The sequence below is a fragment of the Syngnathus floridae genome, chromosome 3, assembly GCF_059516105.1.
Source record: "Syngnathus floridae isolate MCC-2025c chromosome 3, RoL_Sflo_1.0, whole genome shotgun sequence".
NCBI lineage: Eukaryota > Metazoa > Chordata > Actinopteri > Syngnathiformes > Syngnathidae > Syngnathus > Syngnathus floridae.
The window spans coordinates 12,017,586-12,036,389 of record NC_142415.1 but is presented as its reverse complement, the minus strand read 5'-3'; the positions used below and the strand labels follow the sequence as shown (position 1 = coordinate 12,036,389).

Genomic DNA, 18,804 nt, shown 5'->3' with positions numbered 1-18,804 from the left:
ACTTGGCTGTGGTAGAAGACTTTATTAATGGGGAAAGTCTAGGCCTTAATAATTTGGTACCATCTCTAACTAGAGAGTGTTCGTCTGTGTTGGGTAGTGCATCCTGCCCTCAGCTGGCTATATGCACACCTCTGACCACAGATGAGCTCATGTTTCTCAACCAAAGTGCTGAAATACAGACTACGCTCACATCTGTTAAAGACTAGTGATGCGCCGATGCAACTCTTTTTAGACCGCATACCCAAAATCCCTTTCCCAAATCATGTTGACTGCAGCGAACAAATGCATTCAAAATTCCTGCTTCCAACTACGGAAAGGTTTTATTTTTTTTGTAGTTTACAATGGCCTACTTGACTATAATCACTTTAATATCACTTAAATTCACCAAAAATATTTGTCCAGTGGCAAAAGAAAGTAGAGGAAATGAAAGACTTCAACACGATTAGGAAAACTGAGATTTTGGGTGTGAATCTGAGCTTTATTGTTTTTGGTCTGGATTTTTCTCCCCCCCAAATACAATTTATATATAAGCCTTGTCGTTTTCATCGACTACTCTATTCTGCATTCAGCCTAGTCTCCACTGACAAATCTACCCAGCTCCACTCTACTACCTTTTTTGGGGGGGTACCTATTCCTGTTTGGTTCTAAAAAAAAAAAGTAGGCCGGTTCTAAAACATGACAAATATTTTAGAGGTCAATGAGAGAATGTACAAGAATGTGCGGCTGTGTAAACCAGCTGCCATTAACAGCCACCATTAACAGTGAACAACTAAGCAAGGAAAAATGAATGCTTTCCAAGCAAATAAATACTTGGACTTCTGAAGAGACGCAAATCTTTTTAACATTACTAGCTGACGAAGCTGTGCAGAGGCAGCTGGACGGGTCCACGAAGAACGAAATGTTCCAGTACGCGCTAGCTACGGTCACAGTAACATGTCACTAGCCAGGTGAAGAGGGGCTCCCCTATAGTGGCAGTGGAGTAGAGCCGAGTAGAATAGAGTGGAGTAGATACCGTCAGTGGAAACGAGGCTTTATAATCTGGTGCCACTTACTGTATATAGGTGTAGTTTCCTCATTCCTATAGTGTGTGTTGACTCAAGCATTCCAATGCAGATTTTGGCATTCTAAAGCCAGTGTTAATCTCCCTAGTAATCTGTTTTACAATATTGTGCCGAGACATAAACACATTCGCTTTTATTTACAAGGAGTCCCTGAAGTCACCTCACACAGTCATAACGGGACTGCTAATGTAATGTTTGGATGGTGGTTGCACTGAATTCTAAGCCACGGCTGGCTCAGTAGTCACCCAAAAGTGTTGTCAACTTGTGCGTGTATCTCAGCCTGCACAAGGTTGACATTGCTCCTAACCAGAAGGTGTATGTCAGGCTGATGGTATAGTATCAGTGCACAAGGTTGGAGCATTTGTAACTGATTTTTAATTGCTACATCATAAATTTTACAAATACATACATAATTGAGAGCTATAAAACACAAATCAGGTTTGTATGTGCTTTGAAAATGAAATTAACAAAATTGTTCAAATTAACCAGTTAATTAACAAAGATTATGTGAGTGTCCCATTAAAAATGAAGAAGATGTAGAAAGTGACTTTTGGACCATGTATCAAAGTATTGATAAATAAAGACTTGGTTGTGTCTCTGCTTTTCAACTCACACTTGGTCCACACAGTTGTACAAATTATAGCTCATATTATTGATAGGAAAAGTATGGAAATTATTTATCTAGCTCTTATATTTTAATGGCGCCTTCATTCAAACAAATCCTCTATTTCATGACGAGTTTTTTTTATGGAACAAGTGGCCCTGTACTTTAACCAAAACCTGTTACTGACCAATCAGAAACAACCTTGAACACTGTCATTTCCAGTATCGGTATGGTACAATTACAACAGTTTAGAATGGAAAAGGGCAGCCATACACAAGTAACCTAATAATAAAGGGGAATGTAAAACTCACATGCAGACTTAGAATAAGCTACAGTAATTTTTGTTATTTTTCAATGAGGGTAAAGAATATTGCTTCTATATATTGTTTGCCTACTTGTGTTGCCGCACTTCAGCGGACTTTCCTAACTTACGTTATATGATTGTTTTAAATGCACAATGTGATATTCTCTTTTTTTATGTTGTTTTTTGATGGAAAACTAGAAGCCTCTATTTTAAAGAACTGTTCCCTAGCTGTCAAATTGCTTTTTGTCAAGTGAGTTGAGTTGAATTAGCTGCCACCGTCCAGTGGACACGGAAAAAATGTGCTCACAAATCAAAGCAAAGAATCATCAAAGCGGTGGCTTGTATCTCCCAAAACCTCAATCAGGTCACTTGTTAGTCAAGGTGCAATGACTACTCAATGATGTGAGTATGGAAAGAACCATGAAAATTTACCATCCCCGACTCCATACCAAAAAGTTTCCAAATAAGATTTATGGATTTAAAAGGGAGCCCACTTACAGAATATTACCGTCCTTCCCAAGTCAAGATTTTCATATCATTTGTCAGAGTCCTCTATTGTGTCCAGTTATCAAGGCTTGTTAAACTTCCTGTTCTGTAAACTTGAACAGGTCATAATGTCCACTGATGATAAGAAATCCTGTTTGACTCACACCTGCTAACATAATAACGTTCGATAGGATTCCATAAACAATGCCACCATATTTTGCACAGGAAGTAAACTTGGCCAGTGAAATGCCTCATCCATTTCCCACAAGAATATGAAACTAACCAATTGACATTCAGTACACAGCGGCTCACATCTGTGTGCTTATAATGTGTTCTAAAGGGGCCTGCATCCTCCTTAATCAGCTCACTTAAGTAACGACGACACACAGGATAATGCTTTATTGGATGCTAGCACGGTGTGTTGTGTGGAGATGCCACTGACCTGCACCTTGTCTCCCTGACAAAGACGTGTGTTCTCGTTTTGTTTATTTTCCCCTTTTCTCTTTTGAATGGAGGTGTCTAGTCACATACAGGTCTTAGCAAGAAAGAAAGTTCGAGAAATCCAAGCTGCCATTAAGGTACGTCTGGCTTTGCCCAGTTACAGGGGGCTTTTCATTGCTATGGTTACAGGCTCTTCCTTTGTTTTCCTCTCCTCCCCTACCCCGCAGGTGTCTAGTCACATTCAGGTTCTAGCCAGAAGGAAATCTCGTGAATTTCATTCCAAGCTAAAGGTATGCGCTTTTCTGCTTTTGGCCCTGTTTGTTCCTGTGCGTCTGAACTAAACTCCCTCTTCCCACAGGGAATAGCTAATACCTGATGCCCCCCCCAACTCAAATTTGCTATTGACTTTCTCTATATTGTCTCTAACACCCTTGCTAGTCCAACTCACCTTTATACTGTTTTCTCTTGCGTTGATTATGTATGATTCTACCTGATAATTTCAATAATCATGAATTATTTTCTCACATTCCCACAACTAATTGATCCCCAAGATATGGCAAAATATTTTCAATCTCTGACGCACGAGCAATTGCTCATTACATTATAACAGATGCCAACATATATAAGGATAGCCGGCTGAGATGAGCAAATACTGGAAACGAGTTTACCTGCAAAGCAACATTAATTTACCAAATTTTGTAGGACTGTTCATTTCACCATACATCATGCTAAAGCCCAAATTGGAACCTGTATAATATGATAGGATCAAGGACCAAATATTGGACCTTATAAAGAGTGACTCAAATGTCACTGTGCACTTTCCTTTTGCTATTTTGTTTCGGATCTTATTCAGGCTGAATGAGGCCATCAGCATTTCACTGCTTAGGTTTTGAGAAATTGGTTTCTGTTTCTATCCCTGACAACAGTTTCAGTGCTTTCATCAGTTATGATTTAAACATGCTTTCCACCACGTCATGTTGACAGGAACAGATCGTTTTTCGAGACTCTTGCCATTGATGGTGTAAATCATACTATTGATGGAGCAGTGTGACAGCCATAAAGCTTCTCCATGTAGCGCAGAACTGTCAGGGACCAAACTTTTTGCCAGGTGAAAAAAGCTGCCCCAGTGTCTAAATTGGCAAATGTGCTCACAAAAACTGCACGGCTTAAGCAGTTGATAAATGCTGATGGCCGGCCTCATGCCTGTCTGAATGATATCTGAAACAAAATAGGAAAAGGTAAGTGCATAGTGACTTTGGGCACATTCTTTACAATGATTTTGATGTGGTTGACACATATCTAACTTATGACGTAAAGCCACCAGATTCTCAATCGACTCTATGCTACGCTGTTTTATGTGGGGCCAGCGCTGAGGCAATTGCTCTCTAAAGGGGCATGGCAGAACAGGGGATGTGTGTGTAAATGAATAAATAAAATGACAGCATGCCCTTATTTGACAGTTTAATCTAACTTTCATCTGCTGTCAAGGGCTCAGCAGTTCACATTCAAAGTGCAGAATGGCTGTTTAGTGAAACGCCTTCTGCTTTCTGTCTTCCCATCAACCTGTTGATAATTCAACAATGCTCTCACAGTACTGTAACGTGCACTTGCCTTTATTATTTGATAATCCAACAATGCTCTCACAGTACTGCGGCGTGCACTTGCCTTTTTTATTTTTCTTGGGAGGTCTCATCAGATTTTCTTTTATTTGTACGAACATTAACACATCACCCAAATGCACTAATGAGGAGGGCATATGAAATTGAACCAGAACCAATTAAGTTAATGAAAACGGATACTTCCATTCTGCCTTTTCTCCTTCGGGTGAAATACTATACATTTTGACTTTCTCGCTTTTTTTGTTTCACTTCCAGTATTCCATAGCCAGTAATGACGCCTCGTTAATCTGTGGTGTGTCTATGTGTAGAGAGCCACAGAGAGTGACGCAGCCACATGAATGCATGCTCTTTCAGAAGCGCAGGCAGCCCTGTGAGGAAAAACAGACGGCTTTTGTATGAATCCCTGTCTTTTCTCATTTAAAGCAAATTAGACTCCAGTGGCAAAGAGATCTACAAGTATATGCCTTCCTTTTTTTCGGGGAAGAGGGAGGGTGGTCATCAATGAAAACCTGCTGTTGCCAGTCATGTCTACGGCAACTCAGTGAAAATGAATCATTAGGCTACTCTTGTTTTTGTCTCAAATAATGACAAGATGAGAGCAGGACATTGGCATAGAAGTTGTAGCTCATTTGTGCACAAACATCTTCATTTTGTTGATGTTGAGTTTTGTGCATTGCTCTTCAAGCATTACCCGTTCTTAGACTATATTGACCAGAATAGCATTTACCGTATTAGGATGTAGGATTAAGGATTGCATTTTTGCTACTGGTGATATAAACAAGTAACAAGGCTATGATCTATGAACATCGTTTATTTTGGGCTAAAGAGGAAAAAAAAGAAAATGCATGACTTTTTCAAATGCTCTTCAGATTCGAATTGATGAGACTAAATGATAAAGAGGTTTTTATGATGTCAAACATCTCCAGACAGAAGAAAACTGCAAAGGGGAATTAGGGACATTAAGAAGGAAATAATAAAGCCTTTGAGAATCTGCCACATAAATAAAATTACGAGAATTATTATTATTACTTTTAATTTGTGTTTTATATGTCCACATAAAACGCTTCCCAATTTGTCATCATTGCTGGAATTAATATTTATGTTGATGTATATTTATGTGCTGGAATGTTTAAAGTAAAACAAAATACTGCTTAGTATATTAAAAGCAATGTTACCTTATGTTTTTTGTGTGTGTTTAGGTTACAAGTATGGTAAGTATGGACTTTTTTTTTTTTTTTGCTTGGCTTGGCTTTTCTCCACCACTGCTTGCTGTGTGCCTGTGATTTTGCCTTGGTGAAAGGATTTTCCAATGTATTGGTGTCCCTGTTTGTGCTGCCCTGCTGTTGTCTTCCCATAGCCGGCATCGGCTGTTTGCATGCTTACCTTTTAGTGTCACTGTGTTGCAAGGTTTTTCAATCAACTAAGAATGTTGCAAATAAATTTCCCCAATTTTCTGAATGCACACTTTCATCAAACCAGATCAAGAGGCAATATTCTAGCTGTCACTTTGATTTCACTTTTCAACTTTGATTTCACTTTTCAATATGCACATCTCCACAGCATCTTTATTACATCTAGTCAAGGTTTAAAAGAAATTCTTTGCTAAGAGGAACATGCATCCTTCAGTTTTATGCAACAAAACAGTTTTAGATGTTTTGCGGTTTTTGACATGCCGATTGTTGAAACCTTGAAGCATCTATATATACATATATACATATTTATTTATTTATTGTCAACAAGCAAACTTTGGCTCAAGTGCATACCACCACTCACTATTGTGAATAGGAAGCCTCCTGTTCATTTTTTTGGGTGCACTCCATCAACAAAAAAAGCTCACATTTGAAAAGCCATGCTGTTGCCTCATTTTTTAACCCGATTGTGTTGTTTGAGAGGTCACTCGGGCTTTCAGTGTGTTTACTGGGTTGTGGCTGTTGCTACCTATCCAACATGCACCCCCCGCCACCGCCACCACCACCACCCATTGCCCCCTTCTCTCTGTGTGAGCACTAAGCCTTTTGTGTCTGATATTAAAGGACCAGGCGGTGAAGGACAAAGCCCTCCAGAGCATGGCTTCCATGTCGTCAGCTCAGATCGTCTCTGCCACGGCTATTCACAACAAGCTGGGACTGCCCGGCATCCCGCATCCAGCATTCCCCGGAGCAGGGGTGAGGGCCTCGCACGCAGACACCCCACTATTGATCAGTCCTGTTCAGCTTCACGCAGGGCAGCCATGAGACCCGCGTCGGGGCCAAATCACATTACACACTAGGCTTTGCTCAACTGCCCCAATCAGATAAGCACATGATCAGAAGGAGTGCTAGTGGAGATAACTTCTTTCCCAGAACACAGAGCCATTTTCATCTTGCCACAAAAGCAGCTCACAATTGGCTGTTCTTTGTTGTCTATTAATATCTTATTCATGATTGTTTCTAATTCTTTAGATATGGCAAGGGATGATATCGAGTCAGCCAGGATCCTCACAAGAGTAAGTGTGATACTTTTCTCAGATGTTCTCCACAGTTACACTTGTGGGGGAAAAACACTGCTGCCCTTCTTTTAAAGAGTAAAAAAAAATGTTTATCAATATACCATGAAACTGACAAAATTCATAACAAATTGAAATTTACAGAAAGTCAACTAAAAATCCAAGAGATAATTAACCAAGAAAAAAACACGGTCTACTCTGAAACTCGGCGCATGCTCAGTCTTGACCAATTTATGACTTATTGTAAAAAAAGTTTGCTCTCTCTCGCAGTTTATGGATCTACTAAAAACACTTTAGAATGGCAAACATGTATATACAATTCTGTGCTGGAGCACTGATCCAAATTCTCGACTCAACTTTATTTATAGATCACTTTAAAAGCAACCAGAGCAGCGTTAAAATGCTTATCATAAAGTAACAATCAGACGTACTGTATAAAAACATAGACAGTAAAGATAAAACCCAGTAACATAAAAAACAGGAAAAAGACTTAAACAATGCCAATTCTCATGCAATTCAAAAAACAGCTGAAACGTTCCACTAGTTTGCTGAATAGACTTACGAATGGGGACAAAAACTTGCTAGTACGTAGACCTCAAGCTGGACGTCAATAACATTAAATAAATGCTTCCTAAAAACTGCCACTGGCAGTTGGAAAAGTCACACTGACAATTACAGAAATAGTTTGATTGAAATGATTGCCTCATTAAGGCTGCCATCATTTTTCTTGTTCATTTGTTATATTAATATGGTAGGACCAAAGACTGATTTTCATCATAGTGCATTTGAATCAGATTTGTATTATTATAGTAATTTTGTCAAGTTCATGTTTTTCTAGGGAAAAAAATAATGTTTCATTATTTAGTCGATTGGTACCATGTGTGTATGTGTTTGTGTCATTCATATATTTAAGGTCACGTTTTCACGGGTTTGTTGCATTTTTCTTGCAGCATCAAGCCCTTCAGCCAGCAAGCCTACCCCATCCAGCCTGCAGTGACAACAGCAATTTCAAGTGAGGATCACTCCTCACAACACACTTATATTACTTAGATATTATGATTGACCCCCACTAGTCCCTAGGGATAGGGAACATGCCATCTCGCAAATAGCGAAAAATTAAAATTCAAACTTGAAAAATCTTCAGAAAACCTTTTTCATCCAACACAAGTGATTCAAATGATCAGGATCATTATCAGGCTACTTCAGAGCTTGCTGAGGAGCTGATCATTTGAATAGCTGTGTTGGATGAGGGAGGCATGTAAAATGGACAGGACAGCCACCCTCAAAGGCTGGAACTGGATATGACTTTAATAAGGGAATTGGGATTTTGGGTGCGAGTCAGAGCGCTAATGTTCTTGGTCTCGGGTTTTGTAAAAATAATTTTCCCAAGAGTACAGCAGCATGATTTTTTTCTTTAAAAGGATGAGATCAATGATAGTCAGTTTTAACAAGTGTCATTATTCTGTTGTCACTGTAGGCTACGAGCCCACGGCCGCGTCTGCACCGACAGCACCGGCGTGGCAGGGCCGTTCAATCGGTACAACCAAACTGCGACTGGTGGAGTTCTCAGCCTTTCTGGAGCAACAGAGAGACCCAGACTCGGTGAGAAAATCAGTAAATATACAGCATAAAATATCAGCTTCTCATGGTGTTCTTTCCCCTCGTATTATGCCTTTTGTTTCTTTCTAAATACACTTGGACTTTTCCCAAGAAAGTCATCTGGTGACCAGAAAAAGAGGAAATAACTTGGGACATTGTTTTCCTATTTCCGCTGTTTGCCAACCCTTTTTTATTTGCGTATCCCGCACACACTTCATAAATTAATCTTTGCGTTAAAAAAAGAAAACAATGTTTGCATGTTTTTTTTTCTGCATTCAATACCACATAGAAGCTGTCTGCATTTAAGTGGTTGCTTCTCTAAAGCCGCCACCACAATCTGCTTTATGGACGTAATAAAGTTTATAACTCTTCTCATAAATTTAAATGTTGTTCAATCTTTTGCTGCCACTGTGTATTTATTTTTAAATAAATGATTTTATAGGGTCTTAAAGAGATTGAACGTTGGCGTAATCAATTTTCTTGCTGTTTTTAATTTCCCACAGTGGCTCTTTATTTTCTGAATTTACTTGCTTCACTCATACAAATCTCTGCGTACCTTTGAATGAGACAAAGCTACAGTTTCAACTATCTCTTTCTAATATTCATTACTTTCATCTTAATCGTTGTTTTCAATGAAGTCATCTTCTGTTAAAAAAACGAGAGCTTCGCTCACCAACTGTTCACTGAATAGATCCTCATTGAAAACCACTTGGCTTTAGCTGACATATTTTATTTATTTGTCCTTTCAGTACAACAAGCACCTCTTTGTGCATATCGGACAGACAAATCATTCCTACAGCGACGCCCTGCTGGAGTCTGTGGACATTCGGCAGATTTATGACAAATTTCCTGAAAAGAAAGGAGGACTGAAGGAGCTGTACGGAAAGGGCCCCCAAAATTCCTTTTTCCTTATAAAGTTTTGGGTGAGTGAGAATTGTATAATTCCACCATTCGAGCCCGTGGTGAATGTGCATGCCTTTGACTTCTTCCTTCCTTTTTGTTCCTGCGGTAATTGACAGTGTTCAATTGAAAAAAATATCACGATGAGGTTTAGTTTGACACATTTTTAAAGATCGCAGCATCAAAAAAAATTTCTTTCAACTCATGTTCTTTTTTTTTAAAAAAAAACAAAAACAAAACCTGAATAGCTGCTTGTCAGTAATGAATAACTGCATAGACTGTTTCACTTGAAATAAGGTAATTTTAAGACACACTCCCAAGTTTGACGCAAGGTCGTTCCATACCTACAACTGGAATAATAGACAATTTCATTAATGTCAATCAAACAAAATTGTGTAGATAATTATTTATTTATCCCTCATGTCGGAGGTTGCGTTCAGTGAGTGTCAGTAGTCTACTTCGAAGCGATTGTGCTCTCACTGTTTACACTATGTGTTAGGCTATATTTGGATGGGCATAGCAGGAGAGCTTTTGATCAAAGCCCTCGCTAATTCAGTCTAATATCTCCCAAACAATGGCGTGACCCTGTTGCGCTGCATAATGGCTCTTTAAACATTGCGCGTATTCCCTCCCCGATGCAAAATGCTAACTAGCGGCGGCCAACAAAGTAGAGACCATGTACTTGGACCAAGTCCTCTCACATTCCTTTTGAAGTGACCGGCCAATCTAAATTTCAAATGAAAGGCAGAATCTGCACAATAATGAATGTCTAACTGCGCTGCTTAATGAAGGAGGAGAATGTTGGAGGCGGACGTCTGCGCTTTTTGTGGCCATAATTAACAGGATGCGCGGGGTGTAGAGACAGGCGGCCCTCTGGAACATGGACGGGCAATCTTACAAATCACTCGTCTAATGTTGCTTGATCCTCTTCAGTGTCTTCACAATGGATATCATGGGATTGCTTTCATATGAAGTATATGTATCTTCATTATTCTATTATCCAAATAATGCGAATATTGATTGGCTTCTTTCATAGCGTGCACAGTTCTTTGCAGATTTATATTACATGGTGGTTTCTTATTCTATATTTTGGACCTGGGTCAGGATCACTCCTATGTGCCTTTGGTGTTCTCAACAAGATCACTCAGTTATCATGAAAATGTGGCAGAAAAACGGAACACTGAGGTCCTATTATGAGTTGCCAAACATTTTCACACACAACAGCGCAAAAAGTCTCTCAAAAATCTCGTTTATGTAATCCCCGTCAGATTATGTGTGTCGTTAAACCTAATATGTCTGCTCTGTCGATTGACATAAAAACCTTTCAGAAACTCCACCTACTCATCAGATGCCATCACAAAAAATGCTCTGCTGTGCTTCTCAGGCCGACTTAAACTGCAACATTCAGGACGAGAACGGATCTTTCTACGGTGTCACCAGTCAGTACGAAAGCTCAGAGAACATGACCATCACATGCTCCACTAAAGTGTGCTCCTTCGGCAAGCAGGTGGTGGAGAAAGTCGAGGTGAGTGTTTTTGTGATGCTTCAACAATGTCACGTGTGTACTCGTTAATTCTGCTACATTTCTGTTTTTTCTTTCAGACTGAATATGCACGGTTTGAGAATGGGCGCTTCGTCTACAGAATAAGCAGATCTCCCATGTGTGAATATATGATCAACTTTATCCATAAACTGAAGCACCTGCCAGAGAAGTACATGATGAACAGTGTGCTGGAGAATTTTACTATTTTATTGGTAAGAGATGACACTCATCCTCCTCATCTTTGTCTGGAGACCATGTACATGGTGGTGTGTGTGTGTGTGTGTGTTTGTGTGGGTGTGCGTCATACGCGTCTGTCCACACGTTATGTATCAAAAATGGGGTCATAAACAAGACAAAGATTGACAGCGTGAAATTAAAAATACAGAGAAATCGATTACAGCAAATTACTTTAAGCATTGAAACCTCGATAAATAATGGAGCCTGTTCAACAACTTTTGTCAACAAATTTGCTCTGAAAGATTTTTTTCAATTGTGGCATTGGCCAGCGGCACAGTTGTGCACTTTTGAGAAAATAAATATTCTTTATTTTAAGACAATGCAATGCCTTCACTTCCTGATGCAATGCCTTTTTTATCAAGCTTGATGATTGCGCCAAACATGCCTTATGGAATTATGGCTCCAAAATTCAATCAGTCTTTGTGTGTTTTTGTTTTCGCAGGTGGTGACCAATCGGGACACACAGGAGACGCTGCTTTGCATGGCGTGTGTGTTTGAAGTGTCAAACAGTGAGCACGGCGCTCAGCATCATATCTACAGACTGGTAAAAGAATGAATGGGCCCCTCTCTCCTTTTCCTCACATACGTTCTGACCTCCAGACAAGTGGCAGTGCCTCTCGCTCAAAGTCACACCGACAACACATTGTGGTCATTACCTGAAGTCTCTTCTTATCATTGTGTTGCTTTTGTGTCATTTGACTGCACCTATGAGTTACGCTACAGGTGTTTTCTTTTCTTTGGTTATTCTCGGCTCCACTGCAGGAAATTTCCCTGAGAGATCATGTAGGCTGGCTACATACACAATTTACTTCTTTTATTTGCTCAATGGAATTGTATGTTGTCTACTTTTGTGTATGTGTGGGTGTATATATATGCTATTGGCCTTTTTGTGCCAGTGGCCTGATGTGGTCTGTGTAATATTTGAGTGTGTTGAGCATACTTTTTAGATGTACAAGACCTGCTGCCCATAGAGCTCCAAAGAAACTAACCTGACACAAAATATTATGACACTAAATTTCACTACATTTCTTTTCATAAATGAATAATTCTCCCTGTTGAAGCACAACAAACGAGACACTACACTCACTTTGCTGCCTTTCCTTGTGAATTTAGGGAAACATTCCAACCTCCTCAGCATTCCTGTTTCTGTCAGTTAATTCTGACAGGTTAAAGACTTCAACTGACTCATCCAAAAGCACTTTGTTTCTATTGCTCTTAAGTAATCACACTATCTTAAACAGCAAGCTGTGTTTCCCTTGCAGCTTTTCCCCCTGTAAACGAGTAGCATGATCTATGTCAGAGCGTCGCTGCCTCACATTACATTCCCGTCGTTATCGTGGCCTATGCCGCCCCCAAGCCTTAAACACGCTACAGCTGTGAGACGCTACTAAAACTGTGATCCGTCTCCTTGTAAACACGCCGCTCCTTGGAGTGGTGTGAGAGGGTCCCGATACAGTCTGCCAAAGTGTTAAGAGTACAGTGCCTTAGCGTATGTGGTCCATCTTAATCCAGCAGTCTAATTTGAAGTCAGGCTGATACAGGCAAAAGCAGTACACGTCTTTATTTTGAGATTCACTGCATAAGAAGTTGTATTTTTCTCTATAAAATTCATATTCGCTAAATGTCAGCTTTTTTGTATGAATTCTCGTTGAATGGCCTGTGGTAATGGTCAAAGATGAAAACAAACAACCACACTACTCTCTAAATGTGTTGTGCGTGGTAGCAAAAAGTGCCTTTGGTTTACAATTTCCAATTCAACCTGACACAAAAACAAAACGTTGCTAAACCAAAAATGAGATGGAACCAAGTACCACCACATTGCCTTTTCTTAACGCAAGGGTGGGGGACGGAGCATTTCATCGGGCCCGTGTGTAATTATAACCACAAATATAACCTTAGAGGACCTGACATTTCCTCTTTAATGCTCAAAATGCAATTTACACAAAACCTTAAACACAACTTTGTTTTTATTTACTTCCATTTGTACTGAGCTGACTTTTTGTGTACAAAAAAGGTCCATTTCACTCAAGCATGGTTCACAAATCTGTGTTAGTAAGCACTTCTCCTTTGCCGAGATAATCCATCCACCTCAGAAGTACGGCCTACCAATACGGTAAAACTACACATTTGAAATTGACCTTTTCCCGTGAGCAACTTAAGACCCTCCTTTGCAATAATCATAATTGTCTTATCAGCATATTGTTTTGATTTGAATGTTCTAATAAATTAGAAGTTATAATTATGATTTAGGCACATTTGTGAGAGAAATGGTCTTTTTGTGTACAGCCAAAACGTCACAATAGGAAAATAGGAGCGTTGCATTTTGATGAAAAGAAATTGCATCAAATTTTGTTCATTAAAAGACATAGGTACCGCTCCGGGACTTGAACCGATTCCCCATCCATGCCTTAAAGGACTGTCCCGCTTTCCAGGGGGGAAGCTGCCCACTTGTTGATGGTTCACTCATCTTTGGATTTCACTAAGGATGTTTACAAGGTAAAATTGCATCATGTTCAAGAGCTTAAAAGACTGCAGCAGAGCCTGACCAAATAATTGGCTGGCTAAATCTGCTGAAGTTAAAGGTCAATATAATTTTACTTTCTCCTCATGCAACAGCAAGCATCCAGTAGGTATGGGCAGGAAGTAAAGGCAAACAGAATGTTATTCTTAGCCATCTTTCCAAATCCCTGTTAAGGTGTTTGTAAGTACGCTGATAAGATTGGTCAAAAAAAAATTCTGCCAAATATCGTAATCAGCCTCAGCCTCAAAAAACCCATCTCAATCAGGCCCGACACTACAAAACACTTGCAGGTTCAAGTGTGTCAAACTAAAAATGAGTTTCTGAAAGTTGTCCCCCCCATCCCCTAAAACCAGGTGAGGTTTTGAAATAAACATTTGAAGATAAAGTTAAAGCGTGGACCAGAGCTTCATGCATCTACACTGTTTCTTCAAGAGAAAAGGATCTGTGGTGGATGCACATCAATGTACAATCAGTGTTTTGCCACCACAGTCTAAAGAACACTGTGCTCTTTTGTTTGACTGTGTATCTGTTCACGTATTGATCTGTACCTGTTTTCTTCTTGTACTTGTACGCAGTTGTATGGTTGCGTGTTAACATGGTCTGTATATTGAGATGCTCATTGTTTGCTGGTACAATACACGTTAATGTGCGGTTTCAGCACTACGACGACACGATTGATGCCTTTGGAGGCACGAATGTTTGCACCCTTTTGTCGTATAAAACTGACATTTAAAACATTACAAAAAATGTATTGAGAAACAGCTAATACGTTTGACTCAGAGCTGCAACGGCATCTGCAGTTCTTTGTATTTTTTTGTCAAGGAATCAGGTACTGGTACCCTTCTGGTTTCTCATCATTATCAAATTGTGGCTTTAAAGTGATTTTACTTCACATAGCTCACACGTTTGTTTTGTGTGCACACTTGTTCATGTAAAAATGTGTTTTGTACAAAAAAAAATTATATCCAAGCATTTCTTGGTACAGATGTGTGATAACTTTTCTTATCTACGACTGTAACGTGTTGGAGCAAGGAAGAAAAAAAATAGGCTCTACTCTCTATGTTTTGCATAATTATTATGATGGTCTTGTCTTTGCTGTAACATTATGATGCCTTCTTGATAATACTAGATATTTTGTAGCTTTCTAGATCATTTTTATGTATGCAATATTGCAGCTAAATAAAACTTAAAACTGCTGTTTTTGATGTTTTTTTTTATTTGAGTTCCAGTACTTTGTATGCGAGCGCAAGTTTTTCTTCTCTATTGTGTTGTCTTACCACAGCTCAACGGTAGATGTCGCCAAGTGCTTGCACAACTAGTCCTGCCGCTTCCCACCGAAATAAATGGAGGTAATAAAACCGTCTAACACCAGAGGGTGACATTTCTCTTGTGACATTTCAATCATCCCATGAGGTGACATTAGTTGCCAGAGTTCAGTGAAATGAAAGAAAATAAGATGCATATTTTCAAACCTTTTGCACCATTGAAGAAGCCAACTCCAAAAAAATCTTTATGTTGTAAAATCTTTGTTGTATGTGCCTCCACTGGTCTAACGTCATCGAGTCTATCCCTCATTCCCTTGTGTTAATAGGGCTGGTGGCAGTCACGTGATACTGCTCACTCAAGTTGTTTCCACTTTGTGTCCCATCAGCAACTACTTTGAAGACTGAATGACGTAGAGCGTAGAGTGGCTGTAACGAATAAAAAAAATAGAAATAAATAATAATAATCATGGATTCCGTGGAGCGGAGGATATCAGTATGGGTGTGCGCAGAGGAGAAGTTCGTCGTGGGCTTGTCTAAACGCACAACCTGCGCCGATGTGGTCAAAGCGCTCCTGGAGGATATAAAACAACCTGAACCAATGCTGCTGCATCGCTACTGCATCGCAGAGAAATGGAGGGGCCTCCAGAGGATTCTACCAGACCGGACCAGGATTTGGCGTCTTTGGGTGGCGTGGGGAGAGGAGCGGGATCGGGTGAGATTCGTGCTTGTGAGCTTTGGTGAGGCGGCCCGGAGCGCAGAGGCGCGCGTGGTGCTGCTTGGCAAACCCAACCTTGTGTCCAAATGGACTCCGGACTCTTCCTTGGCAGAGGTCCCGCCGCACAAGCAGCGTCGGATAGTCAGGAAAGCTTTCAGAAAGTTGGAGAAGATGCAGAGAAAGCAGGCTTCTTTTTCTGGTGCAGATAAGATGCAGGCTTTGGCGCATCTTGTGGTCTCCCAGGATCGCACCATCCGCCTGCAGGCTCTCAGGATTCAACAGCTGGATGCTGAAATTGGAAGGCGGGAGGCCAAAGTGCATTTGGATCGGACCCTAACTCACGGCGTCAATTATGTGCAGAACACCCATTTATTTGAGGATGCAGCAGCTGAAGGCTCCAGCCAAGAGCCGTGCTCTTTGGAAGGCTTGCTTCACCTGTGTGACGTCATGGTAAGGTTGATGCTCCTTTCTTCAGAATTTTTTACAGGTTAAATGATTTCCAGAAAGGTCACTCTGAATGTAAACAAGTTTTGTTGTTTTGGGGGTTTTTCTTTGGGTAACATTGGCCATCAAAATAACCTTTCCCACTGAAATGAATAGAAATTCTTTGTAAATAGAGATTTGGCATGTGTCAGAAATTGCACCCCATTACATTTGTACTGTACTTTTAAATAAGTAAATAAATAAATAAATAGGACAACCCTGCTGCAGCTGAACGTCACAGTACTTTGTCGTTTGTTTCTTCAGTGTCAGGGGGAGCTGTGGGAGCAGGAGTTGCTCACCAACATGTTTACCATGCAGATGAAGGAGGCGCTCAACCACCACTGGAGGCGAGGAGGTGGGGAAGACATCTCAGCATCCTTCATTACAGGAGGAGACGAGATGTTTTTGAAGGAACGGCTGAGGAGATTGCTGGATGCAACTTTGGACGTGGGCCGGCGCCTCCACTCGGATTTGGAGGCTATTAGGGGCGATTTGGAGCTGAGCCGGCAGATTTGCAGCAGTCGCGAGGAGGAGATGAGGGATTTGCTGGAGAAAATCAACTCTTTGGGTTCGGAGGACGGGGCTGACACTGAGGGGGGGACAGATGAAGCTGAGAGGATGAGGAGGATGATGAGCAGTTTGGAGAGGAAGCGTGAGTGGGTAGAGCAAGCTCGAGGTTTGTCCAAATGTCATAGAGGGAATGATGACGACTCAGACACAGGTTTAAGCTCCCTCCACAGTCAGGAGTCTGACAGCCTCACTGTGTGCCAGTCTCTGGTTTAGAGTTTGACCTGCCTGAATCATGCCTCTAACTTTACAGTAGATATGGCCCTGCCTGGCCATTGTCTGTGTCAAATTTGAGCCATGGAGCTACCTGGCTCACTCTACAACTGAGCCAACCTGAACTTTGTTTAAGACTCCAGAGCTACACCAGTCAGGACCACTTTTTTTTTTACTAAAAACTGGACCTTCTGAACCATGTCTCTTACTCTCGACCTAGACCAGTTAAGCCTTTGTGTGTGTTTGTGTGTGTGTGTGTGTGTCTTGGCTTTTTCCCACGTGACTGAATGGAATTGCACAAATGTCATGTTCTGATTACATGAATATGTCTGAGGCCACTTCAAGTGCATTCCAGAAAGTGGAGTACTCCTCTCGTCGAAGCTCAGTCCGCCATGTAGACAAAGGGTGTGAGAACCTGCAATGGAGACTCTTTTGTTGTTTCCTTCTAAATGGTTACCACCCGCCCCCCAAAAGTAATACAAAAAAATGCACTTTTTTTAAGCATTTTTAAAAAATCTTTTGGACACACACAAACCTTGTGCACACAACAACAACAAAAAAACTTTGTCCTACACATGACAAGAAGTGAAAAAATATAAAATAGATGAATGAAAATGAGAATAAATTTTGAATAATAAAACTTTGGCATGACACAAACAATGTGACTGTGTATTATTATGTCTTTCTAAATGTGTTGCTTCCCTGTACGTAATCAAAGTTTCATATTATAGTATATAATTCCTATAATACTGTGTTTTTCTATGCTGTGCTGTGCTGTGCTGTGCTGTACAAGACTAGACTTGACTTGACAACATTATACGATACTATTAACCATTGACCCCTGACCCTTAACACCTTACCTTTGACCCTTCACCCTTCACCCTAATCCAAACAAAACGACCATGTATATTAAGGCTTTTGTTTGGATCATACATAGTTGGGCTTTTTTTTGTAAAAAGTGCAAGGCTTTTTTGTTAAAAAACCAAAACCAAATATGACCAAGGCTTTTTTTTATTTAAAAATTACCATGTGTAGTAAAGTGTGGTAAAAAAGACGTTTAGAATTTGGGACATAAAAATGTGAAAGGTAAAGGTGCAAAGCCCCCCAAAATTACTAAAATAACAAAAACAATGTCTTTAAGAGCAATTTGTCGTTCAACAAAAACAATCTCATTAAGAGTAATTTGTGGTTCAACGCCATTGAGAGCACTACAACTATACTATACTATACTATACTATACTATACTATACTATACTATACTATACTATACTATACTATACTATACTATACTATACTATACTATACTATACTATACTATACTATACTATACTATACTATACTATACCAAGATTCAAAGTGAACGTGTTTTTCCTCCACTTCCTGCTTTAAATTCCAGTGCATCAAATTCCATCTTCATCAAAGTAGATTGCGTCTTGACGTTCACATTCCTCACCCATCAGGAAATCTATGTCTTAATGGTGCCACCATCCCTAATTCCCTAATCCCAGGAATGTCACTTTGCGTTCCTGAGGGTCTTTGTTGGGACCCTGAGAGTGACGATCCGTGAGGTCATTAATGAAGGCCTCGAATCTGGAGCCAGCAGTGCTGAGGAGTGAACCAATCAAATGGCATTAAGCTCGCCGCTAACACCCTAGGCTCGCCAGTGCCTGCTCATTATGCTGCTGGCAGGTGTGTTAATCCTGTAAAGCTTCATGCTGACCTTTGCTCGCGGACCATGCGGTACTGGACCGCCTCTCAAGG

General features: G+C 40.3%; 2 protein-coding genes across 8 annotated transcripts in view; both read left to right on the top strand.

The window, feature by feature from the left end:
• Positions 1–14,996, top strand: part of tead1b (TEA domain family member 1b) — a 36,236-nt gene extending 21,240 nt beyond the window's left edge. Inside the window, exons 5-15 of one of the 7 annotated variants that reach the window (XM_088371130.1) lie at positions 2,971–3,033; positions 3,124–3,186; positions 5,715–5,726; positions 6,549–6,680; positions 6,957–7,000; positions 7,951–8,012; positions 8,478–8,602; positions 9,349–9,522; positions 10,884–11,024; positions 11,102–11,254; positions 11,722–14,996. In XM_088371130.1, the coding sequence (XP_088227256.1) occupies positions 2,971–3,033; positions 3,124–3,186; positions 5,715–5,726; positions 6,549–6,680; positions 6,957–7,000; positions 7,951–8,012; positions 8,478–8,602; positions 9,349–9,522; positions 10,884–11,024; positions 11,102–11,254; positions 11,722–11,835 (1,083 nt within the window). In that variant the 3' untranslated portion in view covers positions 11,836–14,996. Of the gene's footprint in view, positions 1–2,167; positions 3,187–5,714; positions 5,727–6,548; positions 6,681–6,956; positions 7,001–7,950; positions 8,013–8,477; positions 8,603–9,348; positions 9,523–10,883; positions 11,025–11,101; positions 11,255–11,721 lie in introns of all 7 variants that reach the window. The other 6 variants (XM_088371128.1, XM_088371131.1, XM_088371132.1 and 3 more) reach the window with 6 other exon arrangements.
• Positions 14,997–15,316: 320 nt separating this feature from the next.
• On the top strand, positions 15,317–17,681 carry rassf10b (Ras association domain family member 10b). Its single transcript, XM_088371136.1, has 2 exons — positions 15,317–16,230; positions 16,528–17,681. The coding sequence occupies exons 1-2, from the start codon at positions 15,532–15,534 to the stop codon at positions 17,044–17,046; spliced, it is 1,218 nt and encodes a 405-aa protein (XP_088227262.1). The 5' UTR covers positions 15,317–15,531; the 3' UTR covers positions 17,047–17,681.
• The last annotated feature ends 1,123 nt before the right edge of the window (positions 17,682–18,804 follow it).

Bases quoted from the DNA above. Each gene is read 5' to 3' on its own strand.
- rassf10b (XM_088371136.1), top strand. From the start codon at position 15,532: ATGGATTCCGTGGAGCGGAGGATATCAGTATGGGTGTGCGCAGAGGAG. The intron at 16,231-16,527 runs GTAAGGTTGATG...TTGTTTCTTCAG, and splicing joins TTCACCTGTGTGACGTCATG to TGTCAGGGGGAGCTGTGGGA.